General features: G+C 45.2%; 1 protein-coding gene across 3 annotated transcripts in view; it reads right to left on the reverse strand.

The window, feature by feature from the left end:
- Positions 1–22,545, reverse strand: part of NTPCR (nucleoside-triphosphatase, cancer-related) — a 29,974-nt gene extending 7,429 nt beyond the window's left edge. The window contains exons 1-4 of one of the 3 annotated variants that reach the window (XM_027596697.2): positions 22,399–22,545; positions 17,982–18,144; positions 17,373–17,469; positions 616–825 (exon numbers count right to left, since the gene is read on the reverse strand). In XM_027596697.2, the coding sequence (XP_027452498.1) occupies positions 616–825; positions 17,373–17,469; positions 17,982–18,144; positions 22,399–22,534 (606 nt within the window). In that variant the 5' untranslated portion in view covers positions 22,535–22,545. Of the gene's footprint in view, positions 1–615; positions 826–3,805; positions 4,042–17,372; positions 17,470–17,981; positions 18,145–22,398 lie in introns of those variants that run through there. The other 2 variants (XM_027596698.2, XM_027596699.2) reach the window with 2 other exon arrangements.
- Between the last annotated feature and the right edge of the window lie 524 nt (positions 22,546–23,069).

Genomic DNA, 23,069 nt, shown 5'->3' on the forward strand with positions numbered 1-23,069 from the left:
GCCACCGGCTGGGATGACAGCGCCGGGCCTCACTCACCCGTGCTCTACCGCACAATGCCCCCGACGAGCATGTGACAACCACCTGCGAGCTCGCGAAAGCACGCCGCTGGGCCCATGCCCCGGGTCTGACTCGTGGGGTCCGGGCGCGCCTACAGCTCTGTGCGGCTCGCGGACCCCCGCCTGATGCCCCCACGGCTGTTCCGCGGACGTCACTTTGCCTGACACGCTCCGCAGCTGTGCTGTCCGCGAGGGCAGAGTGACCGGAGACAGGAAGTTTCTCTTGTATTTGAACAGAAGTAGTCACAGGTGGCTGACGGCTAAGGCACTGACCAGTGCAGGCGGGACATCCCCGCCCTCGTCCACGGTTCTATCGCCCTGGGCTACGGCCTAGCAGCTGAAAGCCGTGTTTCACACCGTGGCTGCAGGGAAGTGTGTTTTTTCACCAAGCACAGGCAAAACTTAAGTTCTATAAACTCCTAGAAAATCAGACTCACCTGGATCTAGCCTCCTAGGGGGAAAAACGGTAATTCAAAGCAAAGGTACGTTTCAAAGCCACCCCGCTGTTTGAGGTCACCTGCTCCTTTTTTATAGGCACGGGGGACAGGCTGTACTCACACTGAACACCTGAATGTCGTTTCTGTTTCTGATTTCCTCCACGAGGGCCAGCGGTTTTCCCTTAGGTACTGGGATCGTGCCCAGGACTACAGTCCCTGGGGTGCACAGCGTCTGACGAACCGCCTGGATGAAAGGCTGACTGAAGAGCTCCATCTTCCCAATCTCATCGATGACACACACTCTCTGCCCCGGGCCACTGCTGGAACCTGCCTGAAGATCACGGAGACACCCAAGTCACGTTAAGCGAAGGGCCCTGGGGTCCCACTCCCGGATCACTCACCAACGAGGTCAACTAAGCTTTGGAAGGTGGGAGACTCTCTCTCAGTCTACATGGGATGATTCACTGGTAAACAGATCTGGAAGAGCTCCCTTGGAAACTGCAGCAACCAGAAAATTCAGTTCCCCAAGCGACCCAGGTTCCTGGCAATTTTTACTCTTCTAGAACGGTTCCAGTAATAACCAAGCTTTGTGTTTATATACACCCAGGAAATAAGCAGCACCCACATGCCTCGGGTTTAAAAGAAATGAGACAGCAAGCCTGGGAGCCCTTATTAATAAATACTGGCCTCTTTTTTTGTGTGATTCTGAGTTGTAGGAGCTTCCCTGTCTGGGAGGAGGTAACCGCTGCAGGCAAATGCCTGAGTGTTTCATAATCTGCACAATGAGGGCTGGTGGAGAGAAGCGAACAGTAAGAGGAAAGGAGTCTTGGTTAAGAGAAAAACAAGTGAGCAGGGCTGTGCCCTTTCAGCCACAGATTCCCTCCCTAACGACTTCATCCCCTTCCTTCCTTCCAAGCCCCTCTTGGAACAGGTGCGGCAGCCAGCCTCCATGGGCCCCAGCGCCTCCCAGCTCCCGGGGCTCCCACCCTTGCTCAGACCCCTCCTACACAGTTCCAGGGCTGGTCTCTGCCATCAGCAGAATGCGGCAGAAGGGCTGGTATGTCCCTTCCGAGATGAGGTGAAAAAGACTGCTGTGTCTAGCCTGGTCTCAATCTCTCAGATGGCTTGCTCTGGGGAAGGCGACTGCCACGTTGTGAGCATGCACAGGCAGCGGATGGCCAAGTCCATGTGGTAGGGAACTGAGGCCTCCCTACAACCTTGAGAGTGAGCTGGGAGGCGGATCGGATGACTGCAACCTCATGACCGACCCTGGGTCCAAACTACCCGGCTAAGCCATTCTTGGATTCCTGACCCAGGAAAACTGTGTGAGATAAAGCCCGTGGTTTTAAACTCCTCAATTCTGGGGTCATTTGTTACACAGCAACCGATCACTAATATCCACGCCCTCTCTGGAAAGCCTTCCCAGAGAAAGCTGATAGGACCCTGAACAGTCTTGCCACAGTGGGGACACAACAGAACACTTAACTCTCAGTGAACGCTGAGTGACAAACACATTTCACATATCTTTGTATAAATGAGGACTTTGAAAACTCTAAAGCTGATTTACAAAGTACTTTTTACTACAGTTCTTAGACTCCTTAAATAATGACATCGGTACATTTCTCGGAATGTATGGCTGAGTTCAGCTAGATTGGTCTTGAACTGTGAATCCCGAAGCTAGAGTGAGTGCGGCTGGTGGAGTGCGGGTGGTAGCTGGGGAGGCACGGGGCGGGGGGGCGGGTCCCGAAGCCTGTAGGTACACAGACGGCTGTGGGTTCCATCCAATCTGACAGCCAAGAGATGCTAAGCCAGGAGGATCACAGCTTGTGCCCGAAAGGCTGCTGTGTGCGGTCAGGGACAAGCTGGGCATCTTTTGGAACAGACAACGTGAGATTGTAGGGTCTAGTCTGAGGCCGGTCTTGGGGGGAAACACTGAAGCAGTGGTTGTCAAACTTTTATGTGAGTGGTACTCTTATTATCTACCGACTTAATATCACAAACATATTTTCCCACCCACTTCCCTAGCGGAAAGACCAGGAAGGGGTCTACTGCAGTCATCCAAGAGATGGTCTATATATTTACTCAATCTTCTGTGTCTAATGCACTTCATTTTTAACTTTCAAGTGCATTTATGTGTGTGTGGGTGTGTACACATGCGCACACGTGCGCGCGCGCGCACACACACACCCCGTTGCCCTCTCAGGGGCAGGACAAGGTCCTAGTCATCTTTTTCCTTCCCATGGAATTGAGTGATGCAAGGATGAGCTCCAATGATGGGATGAAGGAGGAAAGGCGAGCATCTGTGGAATCATTTGCTGTCATTTCCAAAGTTTTTCTTCAAAAATTAATGCCAAATTTGGGAGAATTTTAAAAAACTATCAGGTACCAGCTCATCAGCATAAAAACAGATGATCCCACAAGAGCAAGGCATTCCAATGACCTCTTATTAAGGAGTATTTGGAGCACTCTGCTGCCTCCAGAACCTGGGAATAATTGTGGATGTCATCCTCCCTGAGAGGGAAGCATCCAGAAGCCAAACAGAACTCTATCTGGCACATCAAGACGATAGTTTGAAAGCAGTTAATTCAGACAAAGAGAAACCATATGAAGAATGTGTGTATGCTGTGTTTATGTATTTATTTGGGTGTATGTATGGGGGTAGTTAGGTGCCCATACATGTGGGCATGTATGTAAATACACACAAGTAGCTATAAACATAAAGCACGAGGCTCCAAAACCACTGTCCCTCGGATTCTCTACAACATTCACCAATGAGAGCTCACCGACATTAAACTTCTGCACAGAGGTATCTGGACACACACGCATACATTGTGTTCTACCAACCGGAAATGCTCACTTTAAAATGTTAGTTTATTTAAAATCCTCTTGTACAAAAGTAGAGACTTCTATCATCCAGGGCTGTAGGAATCTCAAAAATAAGTCCGGGATTTTTGATGAAAAATCTGTTATTGATACTCAAGTGAGAGGCAGGTATCAGATGCTAAGCCACTGAGAGGGCTGTAAAGACTGGTTTTTCTAAAGAACTCATGACCCTACGTTCAAGAGTATAATAAAAGAACCACTATTGGGGCGCCTGGGTGGCTCACTCGGTTGAGTGTCCAACTCTTGATTTCGGCTCAGGCCGTGATCTCAGGGTCGTGAGATCGAGCCCTGAAGTTAGGCTCTGTGTGCAGCAGGGAGTCTGCTTGCAATTCTCTCTCTCTCTCTCTCTCTCTGCTGTTCCCCTGCTCCTGCACATGCTCTCTCTCTCTCTCTCTCTCTCAAATAAATAAAATCTTTTAGGACCACTATCATATTCAAAATTGTTTTATTTTTATATAAGTTCAAGCAAGCAACTTTAGAAGGAAACAAAACACAAGCCAGTGAGCACACATAGTATTTACGTCGTTCCAAATTCTCTTCTGAGTTGGTAAAGACGCAACCTGACAGCACCAGGGCCCAGGTCTGAGAACGGGTCAGGAACTTCCCCAGTCCTCCTCAGTGCTGGTCGTAGGGAAGTCCGAATGAGCCCCTGGAGTGCCCGAACCTGAAGGTATGGAGTAAGGAGCTCAGGTAGCACTTTGGGCCGCCTCGGACCACGAGGTAAAAATCACTGTGTGCACAGGATCTGGGGTGTGGCCTCTCCCCTGCACCTGCTCTCTCCGCAGGGGACCGCGAGGCAGCAGGACGGCAGACACTACCCTGCGTCACTCACTGCTCCTCATCCAGGCCTACCTACACGTCACAGGACTATCCACTTTCACTGTCACGGAGAGGGAGAAACACTTTGGGCAAGGCGTATTTTACCTCCTCTGTTTGCTCTGCGGGAGAAGAGATTTCCTCGGGATAGAGTCCTAAAATTGAGCAGCCAGTGGAAAGGGAAGCAATGAATAATTTTATAACTTTGCTTACACTCAGCTAGTGTGCTTTCTGGAAAGATTAAATTGATTTAGAGCAACAACAAAATATCTGTGTTCCAATTATGCCAGAGACCTGAAAACTGTGTGACTTTTTTTTGTTATGGTTTAATCTTCATATGCACTTTTAAGAACATAAAAGGTAGACATAAAATAGGCAATTTCATTTAACCAAAGTACCGAACTGAGAAAAAGCTAATTAAAGTGGCTTTTGCCTTACTGTGAATTATTTACTTAGAAAATCTTTCTGGTGGTCTTAACTTTTTTTTTTTTTAATCTCAGACACACGGACCGGCTTCTGAGCTGGCCTGTCTAGGACAGCAGATATCAACAGTCATGGGAAAGGGCTGGGGAGCATCTGCCAGAAGTCAGGCAGCAGAACTAGGGCCCTTCTCCGCAGACCCACACGTTCTGGGAAGCCAGGAAGGCAAATGGTGGTAACAGTGGCCACAGCCAAGCCCACAATTCCTCAACCCTCTGAAGTTAGGAGCTAAACGTGAAGGGCTCCAAGTAGACCTCTCTGTGTGCTTATTCCAAGTCTAAAGTTTCAGATCCCCTTAGCAGTCTGGAGGCATGTCGACCGCGTGTCCCCAGGGATGAAGCCACAGGCTGGCAGCCAGGACGAGCTGTCTAGACGGCCTGCCGCGCCCTTCTCTCCTTGGGCGTGCACTGGGCGGGGGCTGTCCCTACCCAGATGCCAGAGATTCCCAACCAGGGAATTCCCAACCCCAGCAGACCAGGGCTGAGGCTCCTCCCGGAGGTCCTAACTGACCTCCCTGGGGCTCAGCCGCACGAGCGCCTGACCGCAGAGCACCAGAACAGAGCCCTTGGTATCTTGCAAGCTGTGAGAACTATCCCAGGACTGAAACAGCATCTGTTGGCGGACAGTCAGCCCAGTGGATGGAGAACCCACGACCCCTTGTGATCCCAGCGTCCTGGCACCAGCCTGGACATCTGAGCTTGAGGGTCTCCATGACAGACCCAGACCTACAGCTCGCTCTGGCCCCCGGGTTTGCGGCAAACCGCTGATGTGAGGCTCCTCCCGAGGTCCTCCTACCCATCACTTCACTCACCTTCGCAAGAGAGATAAATAGACCTATCCCCGTTTGCACCTCCTAGCAGCTGGGGGCGCACACGCTTTACGAACAATGTCGCATTCAGTCCTAGTAACTCCATCCAGCAGCTATCTGCGTCTCTGTTTTACAGATGAGGAACACAACTGATTCAAAATCACTGAGCTCCCAAGTGAGAGCTGAGAGTCAGACCCAAGATCACCTGATGCCAGAGCTCCCTTCCATCCCCCACGTGCCATGCTGCCTGCGTGTATTCAGTCTGAGGAAGGAAAGAAACTGAAGGAAAGGATCAAAGACGCTGCAGGAAAGAACTGAAGGAATTCATCTAACTGTAAGGAAACTACTTTCCTCTCCAACGAGAAGCAGGAGCACTTCGGTTTCTAGGGGCTACAGAGGCAAAGCCACAAAGACCCTAATCTGTTTCTGGAGTAATCACATCACTTTTAATTACTCAAAAAGGATGACATATTTGGGGCTGCAGAACAATTACTGTCACCAACATCATTTTATCCAGGAGAGAGGATGGCCTGCTTTAGTAGGCAGATGTGACCTGCAGGTAAAGCCCCCCCAAACCCCCCCACGAGAGACAGGACTAGGCACCCCCAAACGTGCTACAAGTCCTGCCACTTCCTTATCAGCTAACGGTGTTCATCGTAACTGCGCTTGTAAAAATTCCTCTTGCTTAGTAAGAATCTTACTCAATTTTTAAACTTTTGATTCAAGTGTAGTATCTTTGAGGTCTGATACCCTTTTATTACATACTGCCCAGAAGAGAGAAAGCTGAATGTTTTAGCTACAGTAAAATAGTGATGACTTCTTGTCTAACTAATGAAGAGACAGGAGAGAAGTAAGTAAGTGCAGCTTTGATGAGGAAAAATCAACCGTTACGGCTCTTTTAGTTCAGCCTTCCAATGTACAGCGATTTTACTGTTAACTACTGTTCACCTTGTTACAGAAAGTATTCCAAAAGGCAGTGGTTAAACTGGCTTTCCAGGTAAAGCCTCCGTGAAAAGTATTATTTTCAGATAATCTAATAATGTTAAAAAAAGATGAGAATTATCCAGGAGAAATTTTCATGAGGAGGATGTGCATGGTCTTCAAGGGGCTCCCCACTCATTACTTATTAATTTCAAAGGGAAAAAGAGTAAATGCACAGTGGAGACATTGGACAAGTCTTTGCTCAGGTAATCAAAACAAACATCTGCAAACATCACATGCCTCCGGATGAGACGCCCGAGAAAGATGCACCATGGGTTATGTAGTATTCTGACTGAAGTTATCACAAAGCAACAACAGAAAAGCCCCCAAAGAGGAACATTCTATTCGAGTAGAACCGTATTGCTCAAAAATGTCAGTGTCACAAAAGACAAAGGATGACTGAAGAAATGTTCCAGACTGAAGGAGGCTATGGAGATATGGCAGCTAAATGCAACACTTGACCCTAGACCAGAGAAAAACATGTTACAAAGGGTACTCTTCAGTCAACTGACAAAACAGGCCTGGGAATGGAAGATTATTAGTACTTTCTTATTTTTTTTTTAAGATTTTATTTATTTATTTGAGAGAGAGAGTGTGAACATGAGCAGGGGGAGGGGCAGAGGGAGAAGCAGGCTTCCCGCTGAGCAGAGACCCAGACCCCAGACACGGGGCTCCATCCCGGGACCCTGGAATCATGACCAGAGCCGAAGGCAGTCACTTAACTGACTGAGCCACCCAGGCGCCCCTATTAGTATTTTCTTGGTGTAAAAATGTATTGAGGTTGAGAACTGTACCAATTACATAAGAGCATATGCTTATTCTTAGAAAAAATATACTGAACATTGAGGAGTTAAGCATCCCCATGACTGCAACATACTCTCAAATGGTCCCCTCCACAAACTGGTATGTTTCTACGAACAGACACACACGTGCACACGTGGAGAGAGAGGGTGAACAAACAACAGGGCAAATGGTAGAAACAGGTGATTCTGGGTAACAAGTATATGGGTGGTCTGGCGTTATTCTTGTTATTTTCTCAAAGACTAACATTATATGCAGATAAGGTACAAAAAATTAGATCAATACAAAAAAAGAAAAACACTCACATGCACACTTTCTCAGTATAAGATTCGAGAAAACCACCACCTCATCATGTGTGAGTTTGCTTTTGAAGGAGGCAGGGCCTTGGACTGACGCGTAACGGGAGAAGGCAGCCAGTGGTGAGTGTTGGAAACAGGAAAAGTGGAGGAGTAAAGGGAAGGAGCAGTTGATACAAATTCTACCCCAGTCCCACTTACGGATCACGTGCCTCTGCCAGGCCTCTGGGGAGGGCGCTGCGGGAACTGCAGGAAGGTGAAGAACCCAAGACAGGAGCCAGCTCAGCATCTAAATCACAGAACCTCAGTACAGCAATGAGAACCACAGGCCAGCAATGAGAAATAGCACATCATCAGACCTGCCCAGGGGAATGAGGGGGACTGCAGGGGAAGGTCATCGAAGAGACGGACCACCGGCTGCTCCATGAGCCGGACCCAGGCGATCAGAAGCTCCTCAGCCCCTCCCATCCTTGGAGTGTGGGCTCTACCTGCCTTTCTCATCCCCAGAGGCTGCTCCAAGGACACAGCCTTGAGATAGTGATGTGGTGCTGAGCACATCTGCACGGTCTACTTGACTGAACACAGTTAAGGCCTTTCTCTATAGAAACTTAAGATCTGGCGGGCGAGAGGGGACCCCATCCATCTTGCTGCGTCCAACACAAGCCTTGTATGTAAGTTCCCACTGCTTATTACAACTGCCACCTCCCAATCCGCAGTGGCCTGGGCCTGCCTATTTTTCCGGGCTTCCTGCACCCTCTGCATGACGGGGGCTGGTTTCACATTTCGCCTGGAAGCCCTGACAGGGTTGTGGACCCACAGAGGTTACCAGCAAGGGCTGCCATGACCGATCCTACAAGATAAACCGCAGCGTCAACCTCACACGGAACTCTCAGTTCATATTCCTCTTTTGATTCACGGCAGGAATGTTTCCACTGACAATTTTTAAGTTAATTTTTATGTTTGCACCAGACAGCTTTTTGTTTCCCTGGCCGATCTTGCAGTGCATATATATATATGATCATGAGGTCCAGAAATAAAGTGGGGAGGAACAAAGAAAAAAATGTCACATTCGCTAACAATGGAGGAAACTCAAAAGCAATGCTTGGACTCCTGTCAACCTTTCAAGAATGGATCCTGACTAGAAATTGATTTTTCTAAATTCTCTCTAAAGCCTAGTGGCCTGAAATACTAAGTGGCAATTCCAGGTCAAGTGGTAAAAAAGAAACTTTCTCCAGCCAGGAGTGTTCTGACCTTCAAATGAAAAGTTTCAAAGATCTGAAGCAGAATTTCATTTCAGAATCAAAAGCAGATCCTGCTCTTGAAAACAAATATACACCAAAAGCCTTATTTTGATCAAAACAAGGTTCTACTATGTTGATTTTCATTGGATGTCCTGGTTCTAGCCTCCTATTCTTTTCAGGGATCTTAATTAAAAATGACATGGGTCAGCCTAGAAAATACAGCTTGGAGTAGACACCTTTTGTTCTTAAAAAAATTATCATCTATTGTTATCTTTTTGTGTGAGTGGGAGATACGTGGTGTGCCAACAAAATGTTAAATCCTATATTGCAACAAATTCTAATAAAGCATTCAGTGTGGCCGTCAAAAACCATTAGGAAAAAGGACAGCGTTATCCTGCTGGCCTTGATGGCTGAAAACCTGCAAAAACAACCCTAATTACAGGAGCATCAGAAAACAGAAGAGACCTATAAATAATTTTACCAAAAAACAATAAAAAAAAAAAAAAAAACAGAGAGCTATTGGGTTTTTGGCTAGGGAGACTATTATCTGAAAAATTAAGATGCTCTTTATATCTAAATAACTATAATTTTATATGGTTCCAATCACTCCATATAAGGCTTTTGTGATGGATAATAAAGTCTTTTCACGCCAGCTCGACTACTCACAGGCTGTGTGCCTTTGGACAATTTAATCTCTAGTCCACGCCTCAGTTTGCTCATCTGTAAACCAGGAAGAGAGTGACAGCGTCACTCTGAGGATTACACAAGTCAGTGCCTGGTGCACAGTTTGCACTGGATCGCTGTTACCGATCTGGCTACTGCGCCCACCCCCGGCACTGTTACCACCAATACCACGCGGAAAACTGAGCAAACAACAATGGGTAAGACAACACGGCAATTAACACATGGTACTGATGTTAAGACTCAAACAGACTGATGGGAGAGAACAGATAACCCTAAGACATTATACACACACACACACACACATATTTCTTATTGTAATTAATAAAGCATAACAAACGAATGAGAAATGGGCTATTTAACAAATGGCTTTGGCAAACTTGCTAAGTATTTGGAAGAAAATCAATTGAGAGTCTCATTGTATATTACATTCAAAATAAATCCAGATGGATTAAAAACATGTTAAAAGAAAAAAAAAAAGTACTACAGAAGAAGAAACAAACTCTGTGTTAACTTGGAATACAGACAGACTTTCTCAATGTGAAAGAAAGAAAGAGAGAAAGAAATCACCAAAGTGACAAACTGAGAAAAATGCAATCAATAAATACAAAAAGGTCATTTGCCTTATAAAAGATCGTTTTAAGCCAAAAGGAAAAAATGGGAAAAGGGATAAACAAAAATAATTAGATTTAAAAAAAAAAAATACTCAAACTAAAAAACATTTAACCTCATTAGCAACTTAAAAACACAAATCAAAGCAAAGAAGTGTGTTTTCGTATGGAAAATCAGTATAGTGCTCGGTGCTGCCAAGAGTGCAGGGAGAGAAACATGCCCCTGCCCACACGTGGGCAGGGGGTACAAACTAGTCAGGGGAGCACCTCAGCAGCACCCAGCAGGACCCCAGAAGGTCACAGCCCTCCACCCTCAGATCGTCCCGGGGAAAGCACTGCGGCTGGGGAGAAAGGCCACAAGGACCCTTGCGATGGTGATAAACATCTGCCACTGAGGGAGTAAGGCTGAAGTCAGAGGTGAAAACCCGTGCCAGGAAATACTGTGCAATCATTATTACATTATCGCAGTTGTGAGGATTATCATGTCGTAAGGCCATTCCCACGTCACTCGATCGTATTAACAGGAAAACCCAAACCTATAAAACCATACGCAGTATTTGTCCCCATTTTGGAATGACGGGATAAAGCAGAAAGCGGGAAAAAACAAAATACACTAACAGTGGTTAACCCAGTGATAAGATTATGAGTTATTCCTATTTTCTTCTTTATTTTCATTTCATATTTTTTATGAATTTGCTACCTTGAGTAAGGAGAGCGTAGATACTCAGAAAAACAATAAAAACGTTATCAAATATGGAAAGAAGTCAACGGTGGAATGAAAAAAAAGTCAACACCAGTCAACCCTACGAAAGGACTTTCTAAAAATTTGTCTAGAATGTTTCCCAATCTTACTCTACTTTCCTTTATTCACCACGCGAGCCCGAGAGTCCATCCATCTCCATCCAGGCCTGATGACATGAAAGGAAAGCTGCGCAGCAAGCTGGGGCCAGGGTCACACCTGAACCTCCTCCTCCTCCAGCCCCTTCTCAGCTCCAGCCCCGCCCCTTTCCGACCTCCGGGCTCACAGCAGGCGCACACCCCTGCTGGCCCCGCTGGCCCCAAGGATTACCTCCCTTCTGTCTTCCGACTCAAAATATTTTTCATCCACAGTGAAATTTCTTACACATAGGAGGCACTTACTAGATATTTCTTAACTTAAGAGAGTTTTCAGCCATCCCGGGCACGAGACACTAACGCGCCATCCACACCAAAGCTTTCCCTGCCTAGCTCTGGTTGCTACAGCTTTCCATTTACTTGTCAATAATGACAACGGTCTCTTTACATTCCCGTTTTTGTTATGTAGTTACTTTAACTTTTTTCTTCCTAAAGGCAAAACACTAATTCCTTTTCCTCCCTTCATCCCGGTAAGAGATGGGAGAAAGATTTGTTCTTCAGGAAAAAAAAAAAAAAAAAAAAATCTGTGACCTGGACTAGGTAAGAACTTACAGCCTGGGAACTCTTCCTAAAATACGGGTGTGTCTGGGTTTAGTATTCAAAGTATAAGAAATTGGGAGAAGTCTGCTTTTCTTTATTTTTTAATTAAAAAAGAGAGTCAAGCTCTTAGTCTAGTCAGCATATGATTTCAAGCTCTTATTCTCTAGTCAGTGTATGATTTCTCACATAATCTTGCAGATAGATACCAAGCACGTATCCTGCTCTCCCAGGATTCAGTCTGTTCTGAGCCAGGTAAGTAAAAATCAATTCTTTGTATTGATCCAGGGCCCAACGCCAGAGTCTTCACTTGGAAATTCATTTGAAGTACTTCACTTGCCCTTTGAACATTTAAGTAGAAAGGTAAAAGCATCTGAGGGAAAAGAACCACAGAGAAAAACGTCATGTTCTCAGACTGCTCCCACCAAAACAACGGCCACAAGAGACCCAGCACTGGACCGAGGGAACATTCCAAGAGGCAGGAGGAGAGAGGAGCAAGCAACGGGGACGAAGCAAAGGAGAAGGTGGGCTCTGAGGAGCTGGAGCCCCCGACCAGAAGGGAAGGCAAACCCCTGCCAGCCCTCTGCAATCAGCACCCGTCCTCCGTGGGCTACGCTTAGAATTTCCAGCAGCTCGGGGCAACTACCAAAGCCCTCGATGACACATTTTCACTCAGCCCCAAATGTCAAAAAAGAGCAGAGAGGCAAAGATAAAGAGTGTGCCAACCAAAGAAAACAGCCAGGGCAGAGAGCCAAAGGCTGGTGCGGCACCAGCCCTGGCATGTATGGGGAACACGTCTGAGCTAGCATGGCTGGGGAATGGTGACAGGAAGCCAGAGGTTAGTGGGCCAGAGATCACACGGGGCCCACCAGGCCATCAGAAAGATCTTGGACTTTCCTGCTGGTGGAACAGACTTTTCCGGAAGGTTTAGACCTGCCTCGTGAGACAGGTCGACACTGTTCGAATTCCACAAAAATTAATCCAAGTAGTAAGTCTATCACCGATTAAACGCAACCCACAGTACTTAATACAGGCCCCGAGGCCCTGATCACGTGGCCCCACCCACTTTACCAGCCACACCTTCTTCCTTACCTGCTCCTGCCCCAGGACCGTGGGGCTGCAGTTTATCCATTCCCCTCATCTATAATGTTGTCCAAAGAACCGCCCCCCACCCCCGCACACACACCCAGTATTCTCTCTGAAGTGACGGTGCCTTCCAGTCTTCCCATTTCAGCTACACGTCACCTCCTCAGAGCTCCGTCCTGGCCACCCAATCTCAAGTCAGCTCTTCATACTTCTCACAGCACCCCACTGGTCCCCTTCACAGTGCTAATGACATACACCTACTTGTTTACGGTCTACATTTCCCCTTCGCCTGAGGGTCTTGAGAGAGGAGAAAACATGTCTGTTTTGTTCACGACTACACATCCAGGATTTGATAAGTATTTGATGAATTAATGCAGAAAACAAATAATATATAATCCAAAGGCAAAAGTTGGTTCTTTGAAAAGATCGACTAAATTGACAAACCTTTTCCTATTTCCCTTTTCCTTCTCCTGGCCAAAAAAAAAAAAAAAAAAAAAAGGAGCGGGGGGAGAAAGAACTTAATTAACTAAAATAAGACATGAAAGAAGGGAAAACACCACTGACCTTACATAATAAAAGGATTATAGGGGAATATATGAACAATTGTGTGCCAACAGATGAGATAAATGAAACAAATTACTAAAAGAGAGATTACTACAACTGACTCAACCAGAAATAAAAAATCAGCAGACCTATATAAGTAAAGAAATTGAGTTCGTAATTAAAAAGCTTCTCGTGAAGAAAAGCCCAGGCCACAGGCCTTCACTGGTAAATCAAACATTCAAAGAAAAAATAAATACCAATATGTCACAAACTCTTCCAAAAATCAGAAGAGGAAGGGACACTTCCCAGCTTATTCTGACACCAATATTACCCTGACACCAAAATCAGACAAAGATATCGCAAGAAAGCTACAGGCCATATCCCTTAGGAGTACAGATGCGGAAATCTTCAACAAAATACTTGCAAACATATAAAAACCCAACAATATATAAAAGGATTTGCATATAATCCTTTTGAATCCATCAACATATAAAAATAATCATACACCACGGGCACCTGGGTGGCTCAGATGGTTAAGCGTCTGCCTTCGGCTCAGGTCATGATCCCAGGGTCCTGGGATCGAGTCCCGCACTGGGCTCCCTGCTCCTTGGGAGCCTGCTTCTCCCTCTGCCTCTCTCTCTCTCTCTCATGAATAAATAAATTAAAAAAAAATAATCATACACCATCACCAAGAGGGATTTAGTCCAAGAACCAAGGTTGGTTTAACATCCAAAAATCAATTAACATAACATACTACATTATTATGATGAAAGATAGAAATGACACAATCACCTCTATAGATGCAGAAAAAGGATTTCACGAAATCCAACACTTCTTCAAGGGAAAACACTCAACAAACTAGGAATAAAAGGAACTTCCTCAACCTGGTAATGGTTATCTGCAAACTCACAGCTAACGTCATACTTTATGGTAAAACATCATATTTATGGTAAAAGATCGAATGCTTTCTCCCTACAATGAGGAACAAGATAAGGATGTCCATTCTCACCACTCCTACTCAACACTGAACTAAAAGTTCTAACCAGGGCAATTAGGCAAGAAAATGAAATAAAAGGCATCCAAAGTGGAAAGGAAGAAAGTAAAATTATATCCATTTGTAAATGATACAATTTCATACATAGAAAACCCTAAAGAATTCACCGAAAAACTCTTAGAACTAATAAACAAATTTAGCAAGGTTACAGGATACAAGATCAACGGACAAAAATCACTTGTACTTCTATGCATTAGTAATGATAATTCCAAAAGTGAAATTAAGGAAACAATTCCATTTACAATAGCATCAACAAGTATAAAATGCTAAGGTATAAATTTTTTAAAAAGAAGTATAAACCTTATAGGCTAAACTACAAAACAATAGTGTTAAAAAAAAAATTAAAGGGGCACCTGGGTGGTTCAGTCATTAAGCGTCTGCCTTCGACTCAGGTCATTATCCAGATCCTGGGATGGAGCCCCGCATCGGGCTCCCTGCTCCGCGGGAAGCCTGCTTCTCCCTCTCCCACTCCCCCTCCTTGTGTTCCCCCTCTCGCTGTCTCTCTCTCTCTCTCTCTGTCAAATAAATAAATAAATCTTAAAAAAAAAAAAAAGAAGATCTAGGTAGGGGTGGCTTAGGCAGTTAAGTGTCCGACTCTTGATTTCGGCTTAGGTCATGGTCTCCGGGTCCTGAGATTGAGCCCCGCGTCGTGCTCTGCACTCAGCAGGGAGTCTGCTTGGGATGTTCTCTTTCTTAAATAAATAAATCTTAAAAAAAAAAATCTTAAAAAAAAGAAGAAGAAGAAGAAGATCTAGGTAAATGGAGATCTCATATTCATGGATCAAAAGACTTAATATTGCTAAGATGGCAATACTCCCCAAATTCATCTACAGATTCAATACAATCCCTATTAAAATCCCAATTCCACTAATAAAGACAGTGTGGCACTGACCTAAGAACAGATGGAACTGACATAAGGAAAAATGGAACAGAATTCAGAGTCCAAATTAATCCTTGTATTTATGGTCAGCTGACTTCAACAAGAGCCCCAAGAAAATTACACGGAAAGAGAAGAGTCTTCGACAAATGGTTCTGAAAACAACTGGGTATTTATCCACAAAAGAAGGAATCTGGATTCGTACCTCACATCATATACAAAAATTACTTTAGACTATAGGCCTATATGTAACAGTAAAACTATAAAACTCCCAGAAGAACACACAGGAGTCGATCTTTATGAAATTAGGTCAGGCAAAGTCTTCTTCGATACAACACCAAAAAGCACAAACAACATAAGAAAAACAGGTAAGCTGGACTTCTCAAAAACATTCACACTTCAGAGGACACCATGAAGAAAGTGACGGCATCTACAGAATGGAAGAATATACTGGCAAATCATCATATCTGATAACAGGCTGGTATGCAGGTCTTATGAAGACATCTCACAACCCAGTAATAAAAACACAATTAAGCCAGTTTAAAAATGGGCAAAGCAGATGAATAAACATTTCTCAAAAGAAGATATCCTGATGGCCAGTAAGGACATGAAAAGATGCTCGATATCACCAGTCATCAGGGAAATGCAAATCAAAATCATATAATGCTTCACACCTCCTAGAATGGATGAAATTAAAAAGACCATAATTGGCAAAGATGTGAAGAAACTGGAATCCTCATCCACTCCTGGTGGAGATGTGCAGCTGGGTCTGGAAAACAGTCTGTTAATTCCTCAAAAGGATTTATATAGAATTACCATATGACCTAGCATCTCTACGCCTAGGTGTAAGCCAAGAGAACTGAAAACAGATGTCTACCCAAAAACTTGCACCCAAATGTTCAGAGCAGCATTATTCACAATAACCAAAAAGCAGAAACAATCCAAATGTCCATTAATTGATGAGTAGACCAACAAAATGTGGTATATCCATCCAATGGCATATTATTCAACCATGAAAAAGAATGATACGCGCTGAAGTGTAGATAAACCTTGAAAACATTATGCTAAGTGCAATATGCTAGTTACAAAAGACCCCGTATTATGTGATTCCCTTTTGAGGAAATGCCCAGAATGGGCAAATTAATAGGCAAAGAAGGTAGGGTAGTGGTTGCCAGGGGCTGGGAGGGACAGGGGAATGAAGAGTGACTGCTCAATGGGTATGGGGTTTCCTTCTGAAAGGATGGAGATGTTCTAAAATTAGATTGTGACGACTGGTTGCACAATCCTGTGAATATACCAGAAAAAGTTGAATTGTGTATTTTAAATGGGTGAAGTGTATGGTATGTGAATATCTCAATATAATACAGTGATATATGGTATATCATAGATGGTCTGTGACTTAGAATGGTTCAACTTATGATTTTTCAACTTTATGGTGGCACAAAAGCAATATAGGTTCTGTAGAGACCGTAGGTCAGATTTTTAATTTTGACCCTTTTCCAGGGCTAGAGGCAGCATGCAGTAAGATCTCTCATGATGCTGGGCACGAGCTGGAGTCCCAGATACCAGGAAACCACGAGATCATGACGGCAAACAACCAATACACTAACAACCATTCTGTACCCACACAGCCATTATGTATTTCCCTTTCAGTACAGTATTCAATATATTGCACGAGATCTTCAACACTTTATTATAAAATAGGCTTTGTGTCAGATGACCTTGCCCAACCATAGGCTAACCTTCAGTGTTCTGAGCATGCTGAAGGTCGGCTGGGCTGATCAATGATGGTTTGTAGGTTAGGTGTATTACGTGTGTTTTCCACTTACCGTACTTTCAACTTATGATGGGTTTATCAGGAGGTAACCCCAAAGAAAGTTGAGGAATATCTGTAATGTGTTAGGTGCTTACCATTATATTTATATAATGATATTTTCCCTTCCTAAATGTTTATTTGTTGTGCTGTGAAAACAGGGTTAAGTTATAAATAAGAAGAAGGCAGAGTAAAGACTTAACTTTGGGAGTCATGGTAGCTGAGCGTCAGAGCCCTCCCAGTATAAAATATTTCCATGTGCCAAATATGTATAACAAGGAATTTATATGTAGTTCAGAGTGACATCAAATTATGGTGCATATATCTTTTATAAGGTTCAATCACTGGAAAACTTTTCAATTGTAAAATGCAAAACTGGCCACTCCTTTGGATCAAAACCATCCTGCTCCCAGGACAGCAATTCCTATAGGGCACTAAGAAGAGATGGGCTCAAGAGGCAGAAATCACATACTTACATTCCTCAGGACCGGAAGTGCCAAGTGCTCGAAGGAAGTCAGATCCACCACATACTGCCCAACCCGGCATTCACGTTTTCCGGGCGGAGGCTCTGACCTGAATGAAAAGACAGGGCAGTCTCTGTTGAAAGACCCCTGTACTGATTTCTAGTTTGTAGTGACTCCAGCGAGCCTGTGGCCTCCCACATATGCTAAGTCACCCTTAAAAATCACCTACCCAAGAAGGGGTGGTACACAAAGCTAACCTGATTCCACGTCCTCTCCTGACAACAGGGCTACCAACAAGAGTGCATACCACCACCACCACCACCACCACCATCACCAGGCAGGTACCTTGGGGGGCTAATCCTGAAGCTGCAGGGAGGCAGCACAACAGAAAAGTGGCACAGGAAACAGGACTATGAGTTACAAAATGCTAAAAATTTATTACTTGGTGGAATAAGTTTTAAGTGAAATATGATATTTTTATACTTTTTCATATGATGGTTTCAATCTCTGTTTTCTTTGAGAAATCCGTAAAGGCCGAAGATTCTTCAAGATAGAAGGGATCATTTGGCTCAATCCTGTGCCCAGGGAGAATAAAACACCAGAGAAATGAAATACCAGTACCCAATTCTAGACAAAACTCCCCGCATGCCGGATAATGTGACAACATCAAACCCTATTCTTCTCCCTCCCTGTCTGACTTCTTCCGTGTAAAATCCGTCGACAGGCACACCAGAGGATTTTAAAACCTCACTGGCTTTCTGGATCAGTGTTGTTTTTCCAACTCCTAAAACAAAACAAAACAAAACAAAACAAAAGCCCGTTAGAAACCACTCCCTTGCTAGAGGATGCACAGCACTCAATGACTCACTGAGAGCAATCACCGTGGGGAGAGAAATGGGCTGCACACGAATTTTATGAATATTAATTTCACTTCAATTTTGATTGCTCCAGGTATTAAAACTTTTTAATTTCAAGCATAATAAAAATACGGATTGGATCTTAAAGTTTTATTTTGAAATTCCGAAACACCATTAATTTTGTCACATACACAATCCCAGGACCAAATGAGTGGCTTTGTGGTGACAGCAGGTGCAATTTGCATCCTCTGAGACAAGCTTCTAGAACTAGGTTTACTCTCCTCCTTGGGTGGCTACACTCTTACACCAGGAAGTAAAATTGGTCATGCTTGGGTCAAAGGCTGGGCACCTTAAACTGGGATTTCAACCTTCTGAATCCTCTGGACCTATACTTAACGGTGGGAAAATCCTTTCACTCCTCCATAGACTTACGTTGCTATGTCTCCCAAAAAAGTTTCTCTTCAATGCCACTAACACCACTAGAAATAGCAGTTTTTAAACTTTCTCACAAGAGCAATCCTATCAGGTTGGTAACCCCTTCTATGACCACCTCCAGTGTCCCTAAGCATTTCTCTGGCTTGCCCCCAACCCTTTCCCAAATTACAACTTCTGCACCTCCACCCCCTCATCCACCTGGCCTATTAACTACTCTGATGGACTCTTCCGTGTTTGCAAGCACCAACAGGTGCGAGCTAATAAAATAAAACTCATCACCAGCCTTGTGGAGCCGGGCACTGTTCTAGCAAGCTCCACAAGCATTTCCTTGGTTAAATCCTCACAATGCCCCCTCTGGGGCACTTACCATTCTTGTTCCAGTTTTACAGATGAGGCACAGAGAGGTTAGGTAACTTATCCAGGCTTACACAACTAGTAAGGACCATACATGTTAACAGGGGCCTTTGTGTGTCACCATGGCTTCGTTTCTATGAGCTCTGTTCCATACACATTGAAGGCAATGGCGTCATGATGACCCAAAAATGGAAAAACGGGAAGCCTCTGACAAGTCTGCAAGAGACTATTTCAAGATACCACAAGGTTGTAAATCATATTATTTCTACGGCTGCTGACACAGAGTCATCAGGGTTCCCGAAGAACCCTTTTAAGCTTCCTTGAGATCAACTATGATCTGTTCTTTAATAAACCTCTCCTCCCAACTTCACACCAGCAGACAATGGCCTTTTGGAACATGAACAGCAACCCAGACACACACTCCCTGTGGCTGGAAGAGAACCGGGTAGGCTTTTCATCCCAGGTCCGTCCCCCAGTAACTGCTGCTTTAAGAAAGTCATGGAAGAACCTGGTTAATGCAGGCCAGTAGCACTGGCGGGTATGTAAGTTGGTACTTTTCTGAAGGGCAACTTCAATGTGCCTTCCACAGCACACAGCAATTCTATCGCTACGAATTCACCTTCAGCAAAAATCTGACCACAGCACAAAGATATATGAAACAGGGTACTCACGTCAGTATTCATTGTAACAGCAAGATATGTAAAGCAATCTATATGTTGATCAGTAAGGGAGTGTTCAATTATGGTGCCATGTATATAATGGCATATAAACATGCAGGAATGCCATGCAGCCATTAAAGAGAATACGGTTTACCTAGATTTATTAGCACAGAAAACAGACAATATATGGATAGACAGAGAAAAAGCAGGTTAAGACATAGCAGGTATATACAGTATTTTTCCATTAAGCTTAAAAAAAAAGTGAAGTATATGTATCTACAGAAGGAAATGTGGAGAAGGAACGGGGAAGGTTCACAGCACTTATTTCTGTATATAGCAATTCCATGTGATTGTCACTTTCTTCTTTAAAACTTGTGATTTTTTTTTTTTTTGGTCTTATAGTAAGTGGGTATTACCCTAAATGTAAAAAAAAAGGGGGTTACTCCATTTTGAAGGAGATAACACAGAGCAGCTATAATAAAAGGGGGCGCTGCGTGTCCTGCATGTTGGATAGGACATGGGAAAGCGAGAGGAGGCACTGGCTCAAGCCCCTTCCTCATCAGCTCTAGAAATCTTCTTTCAGTTAATTTTTCACCTCCATCAATTCAGCTGCTACCTTCGCGCTGTCTACACTAAGAGGTAACCTATGCTGAAGGAGACGCCAAAATGACAGCTCCATACCACACAGAGGCCAAACAAGCAGGTCAGAGAGAGCTCCAGAATCCTTTGGGTTCTAGTTCTCTCATAAGGCTGACCTGAGATAAAGATTCAAGGGCAGGTAGTTTAATTTGGAAAGTGACCCAAAGACCCCAAGGGAAGTACTGCATTATCAAGCAAGTTACCTGTGTGGGTAGCTAAGCCCACTGGGGAATCCCTAGGGGACAGTTTTAGACACAGGACTCAATTCTCCTGTCTGAGGGGTGAGGAAGTAGGGAGTTTATCCACCAGCTTCCATCGATCATGGGTTCGGACATTCCTGGGGGACAGGAATCCCCTGGCCCTTCAGGCCTAACCCTGTGAACAGGCTGAGTAGAATTCAGTGACCAGAGAAAGCCCTCCAAGATCAGTCACAAGTTGGACAGTTAGAAGTTGGGGAAAATGCTAAGTGCTAAGGACACACTGGTGGGGCACTGACAACATATAGAACAAAAAGCGACCTCTTTGAGAAGATATATTACCTGACGATCTGAATATGTCGATTAGATTTAGACAGCAGGCAGAGTTTGAGACGGAGTTAGTGAAAGAAAGAAACTATTAAAAAAAACCTGACGGTAACTCCAAAGGGGAAAAAAGTTATACATAAAAGGAAAACTATAGATTACGGATTACATGGCTTTTCTGTGATTAGCTCTCCCATGTATTGAGCTAATCAAATTTATACTCTAACTGCACTAGGAAGATGAAGAGAAAGAGAGGGTGCCTAGGTTTTTAGGCTTAGAAGAGCTATATTGTAGAATTATTTGAATCTTTCAACTGTGTGTACATAAAAGGAAACAGGAATAAGAACAAGTGTTGACCTGGCCAACCTCTGTCCCCAGCCACTTCCAGGACCCAGGCAGGTACTAACACAGTAACAGATCACTTCTGTTTATGAAACACGTAAATGTTTTGGGGCCAGCCTGCTGAGCAAATGGCATTCCCAGTTTCAAATAAAGGACTGACAAATCAACTTTCAGAAGACAGTCTTTTGCGAGATTAGGGAGTACGTTGGATGTTAGAAATTCCTCAAACCACTCTCTTCACAGCTTCCCCATTGCCTAGTAAAAATAAAATTCCAAAGTCTACAATATTAAGTGTCGCCTTTGCTACCTAAGGCAAAACGTAACCATTAAAGTGGAAGACAACTCTAGGCCCTGAATGACAATCTTTGATACCTGAACGCTCCGCGAACTTAAACATTAGATCCACCTTACAAAGGAGCTGAAGAAATAAATCACTTTCTCCACTCCAAGCCCACCTTTCTGCCTTAGCCCATCTGATGCTGCCACCACCTTCCTGAGTCACACCTGATACATGTGTAGGGCCATTGTTTAAAGAGCATCTCCTCCTCCAGTCTCTCATGTGAATGAATACTATCCCATCCGTTCACAGCCCCACGGGGTTGGCTGAAGGCTTTGCCCAGTGACTGGCATTAGAGGGGCCAGGCACAGACACAAGATCTGAGAGGGGCTTCTCATCCTGCAGCCTCATCCTTGCAGGAAGCTGGGGCGGGGGCGGGGAGGTTTCATCTTTAATTTCATTATCCTTCAAGCGAAAATCCGTGCTTCCTTCCATTATGGATGTCGGCCAGAGCCACATTACCGGCAGCACGTGTCACTATCAACAGAAACCAGACGCCTCCACGTCAATCACGGTTGTGGCAGACATCCTGAAGCATCGTTCGGGCCCATCACAAGTTCAAAACTACGTAGTTACACCGCTGCCGCCTGGACCCCGCTCTTTAATACCTTCACAGAGAAGCCCGCACACTGCCCAACCACAATGTTCTTTTTCTTACTAGCGTCGGCCTCATTTCTAATCCTATCTTTCGTACTTAAAATCGCGCTGAGAAGGGACACGTAAGCTTCAGATCACAAAGCCTGTAATTTAAGTTGGGAGGCTCAGGGGCCAGCAGCAAGAGCCCTGGAGCTTTATAAAGCCGCCCCTCCCCAAGAGCACCCGGCCGCCGCCACCCCGCGCGCCCCCTTGCCTACTCCGGCAGCCCCCCGGGAGCGGAGACCTGGGCGGGGTTACCTGGGGGCCCAGTCAGGAACACGTGCCTGGCCATTCCGGTGAGCCCGGGTCGGGGGTCGCGGCGTGGGTTCAGCCCCTGACCGTGCCCCAGGCCCCGCCTCCGTCGGCCGGAAGCACCGCCTTTGCGTCCGCGCATGCGCCTCAGGTCCGCGCCCGTCCCTCCGCCGTTCACAACGCTCGCGCATGCGCTTTCGGCTCTTGGTCTCGGCGAGGGCGGACGTCCTCCCTTAGAAGGGTCGGGAGGGTGGTTGTCAGGCCTTCTCTGGGTCCACGTGCTACATGTTTGACCCTCGATGTCGGGCTCACGCGGGGTGTCTCCAGGGAGAGGTGCGCGAGAATGTCTCTTACTACGCCGGTGCTACGGTACTCGCGGTCCCCCGAGTCCTGCCACCGACATCCGGACCTGCGAGCTGAAATTCCCCCAGGCTGAGGGAACAGCCCTTCTGCAAGTTTGGTCTTGGGACCCTTCCTTCAAAGGGAAGAGGCTTTTACCGATTCGAACTCTGCTCAGCGCTGTCAACCACAGCTGCCAGTAGAATTACCTGATTAAACGTGCTTGATGCCTGGACTCCACATCCCTAAATTTCGGAGTGTTTGGTCTTGAGTGTGTCCTGAGTATCTGGATGTTTTTTGTTGTTTTGAACTCCCCAGCAATTTCTAAAGTCCACTGG

The sequence above is a fragment of the Zalophus californianus genome, chromosome 15 (assembly GCF_009762305.2).
Source record: "Zalophus californianus isolate mZalCal1 chromosome 15, mZalCal1.pri.v2, whole genome shotgun sequence".
In the NCBI taxonomy this organism is placed as follows: domain Eukaryota; kingdom Metazoa; phylum Chordata; class Mammalia; order Carnivora; family Otariidae; genus Zalophus; species Zalophus californianus.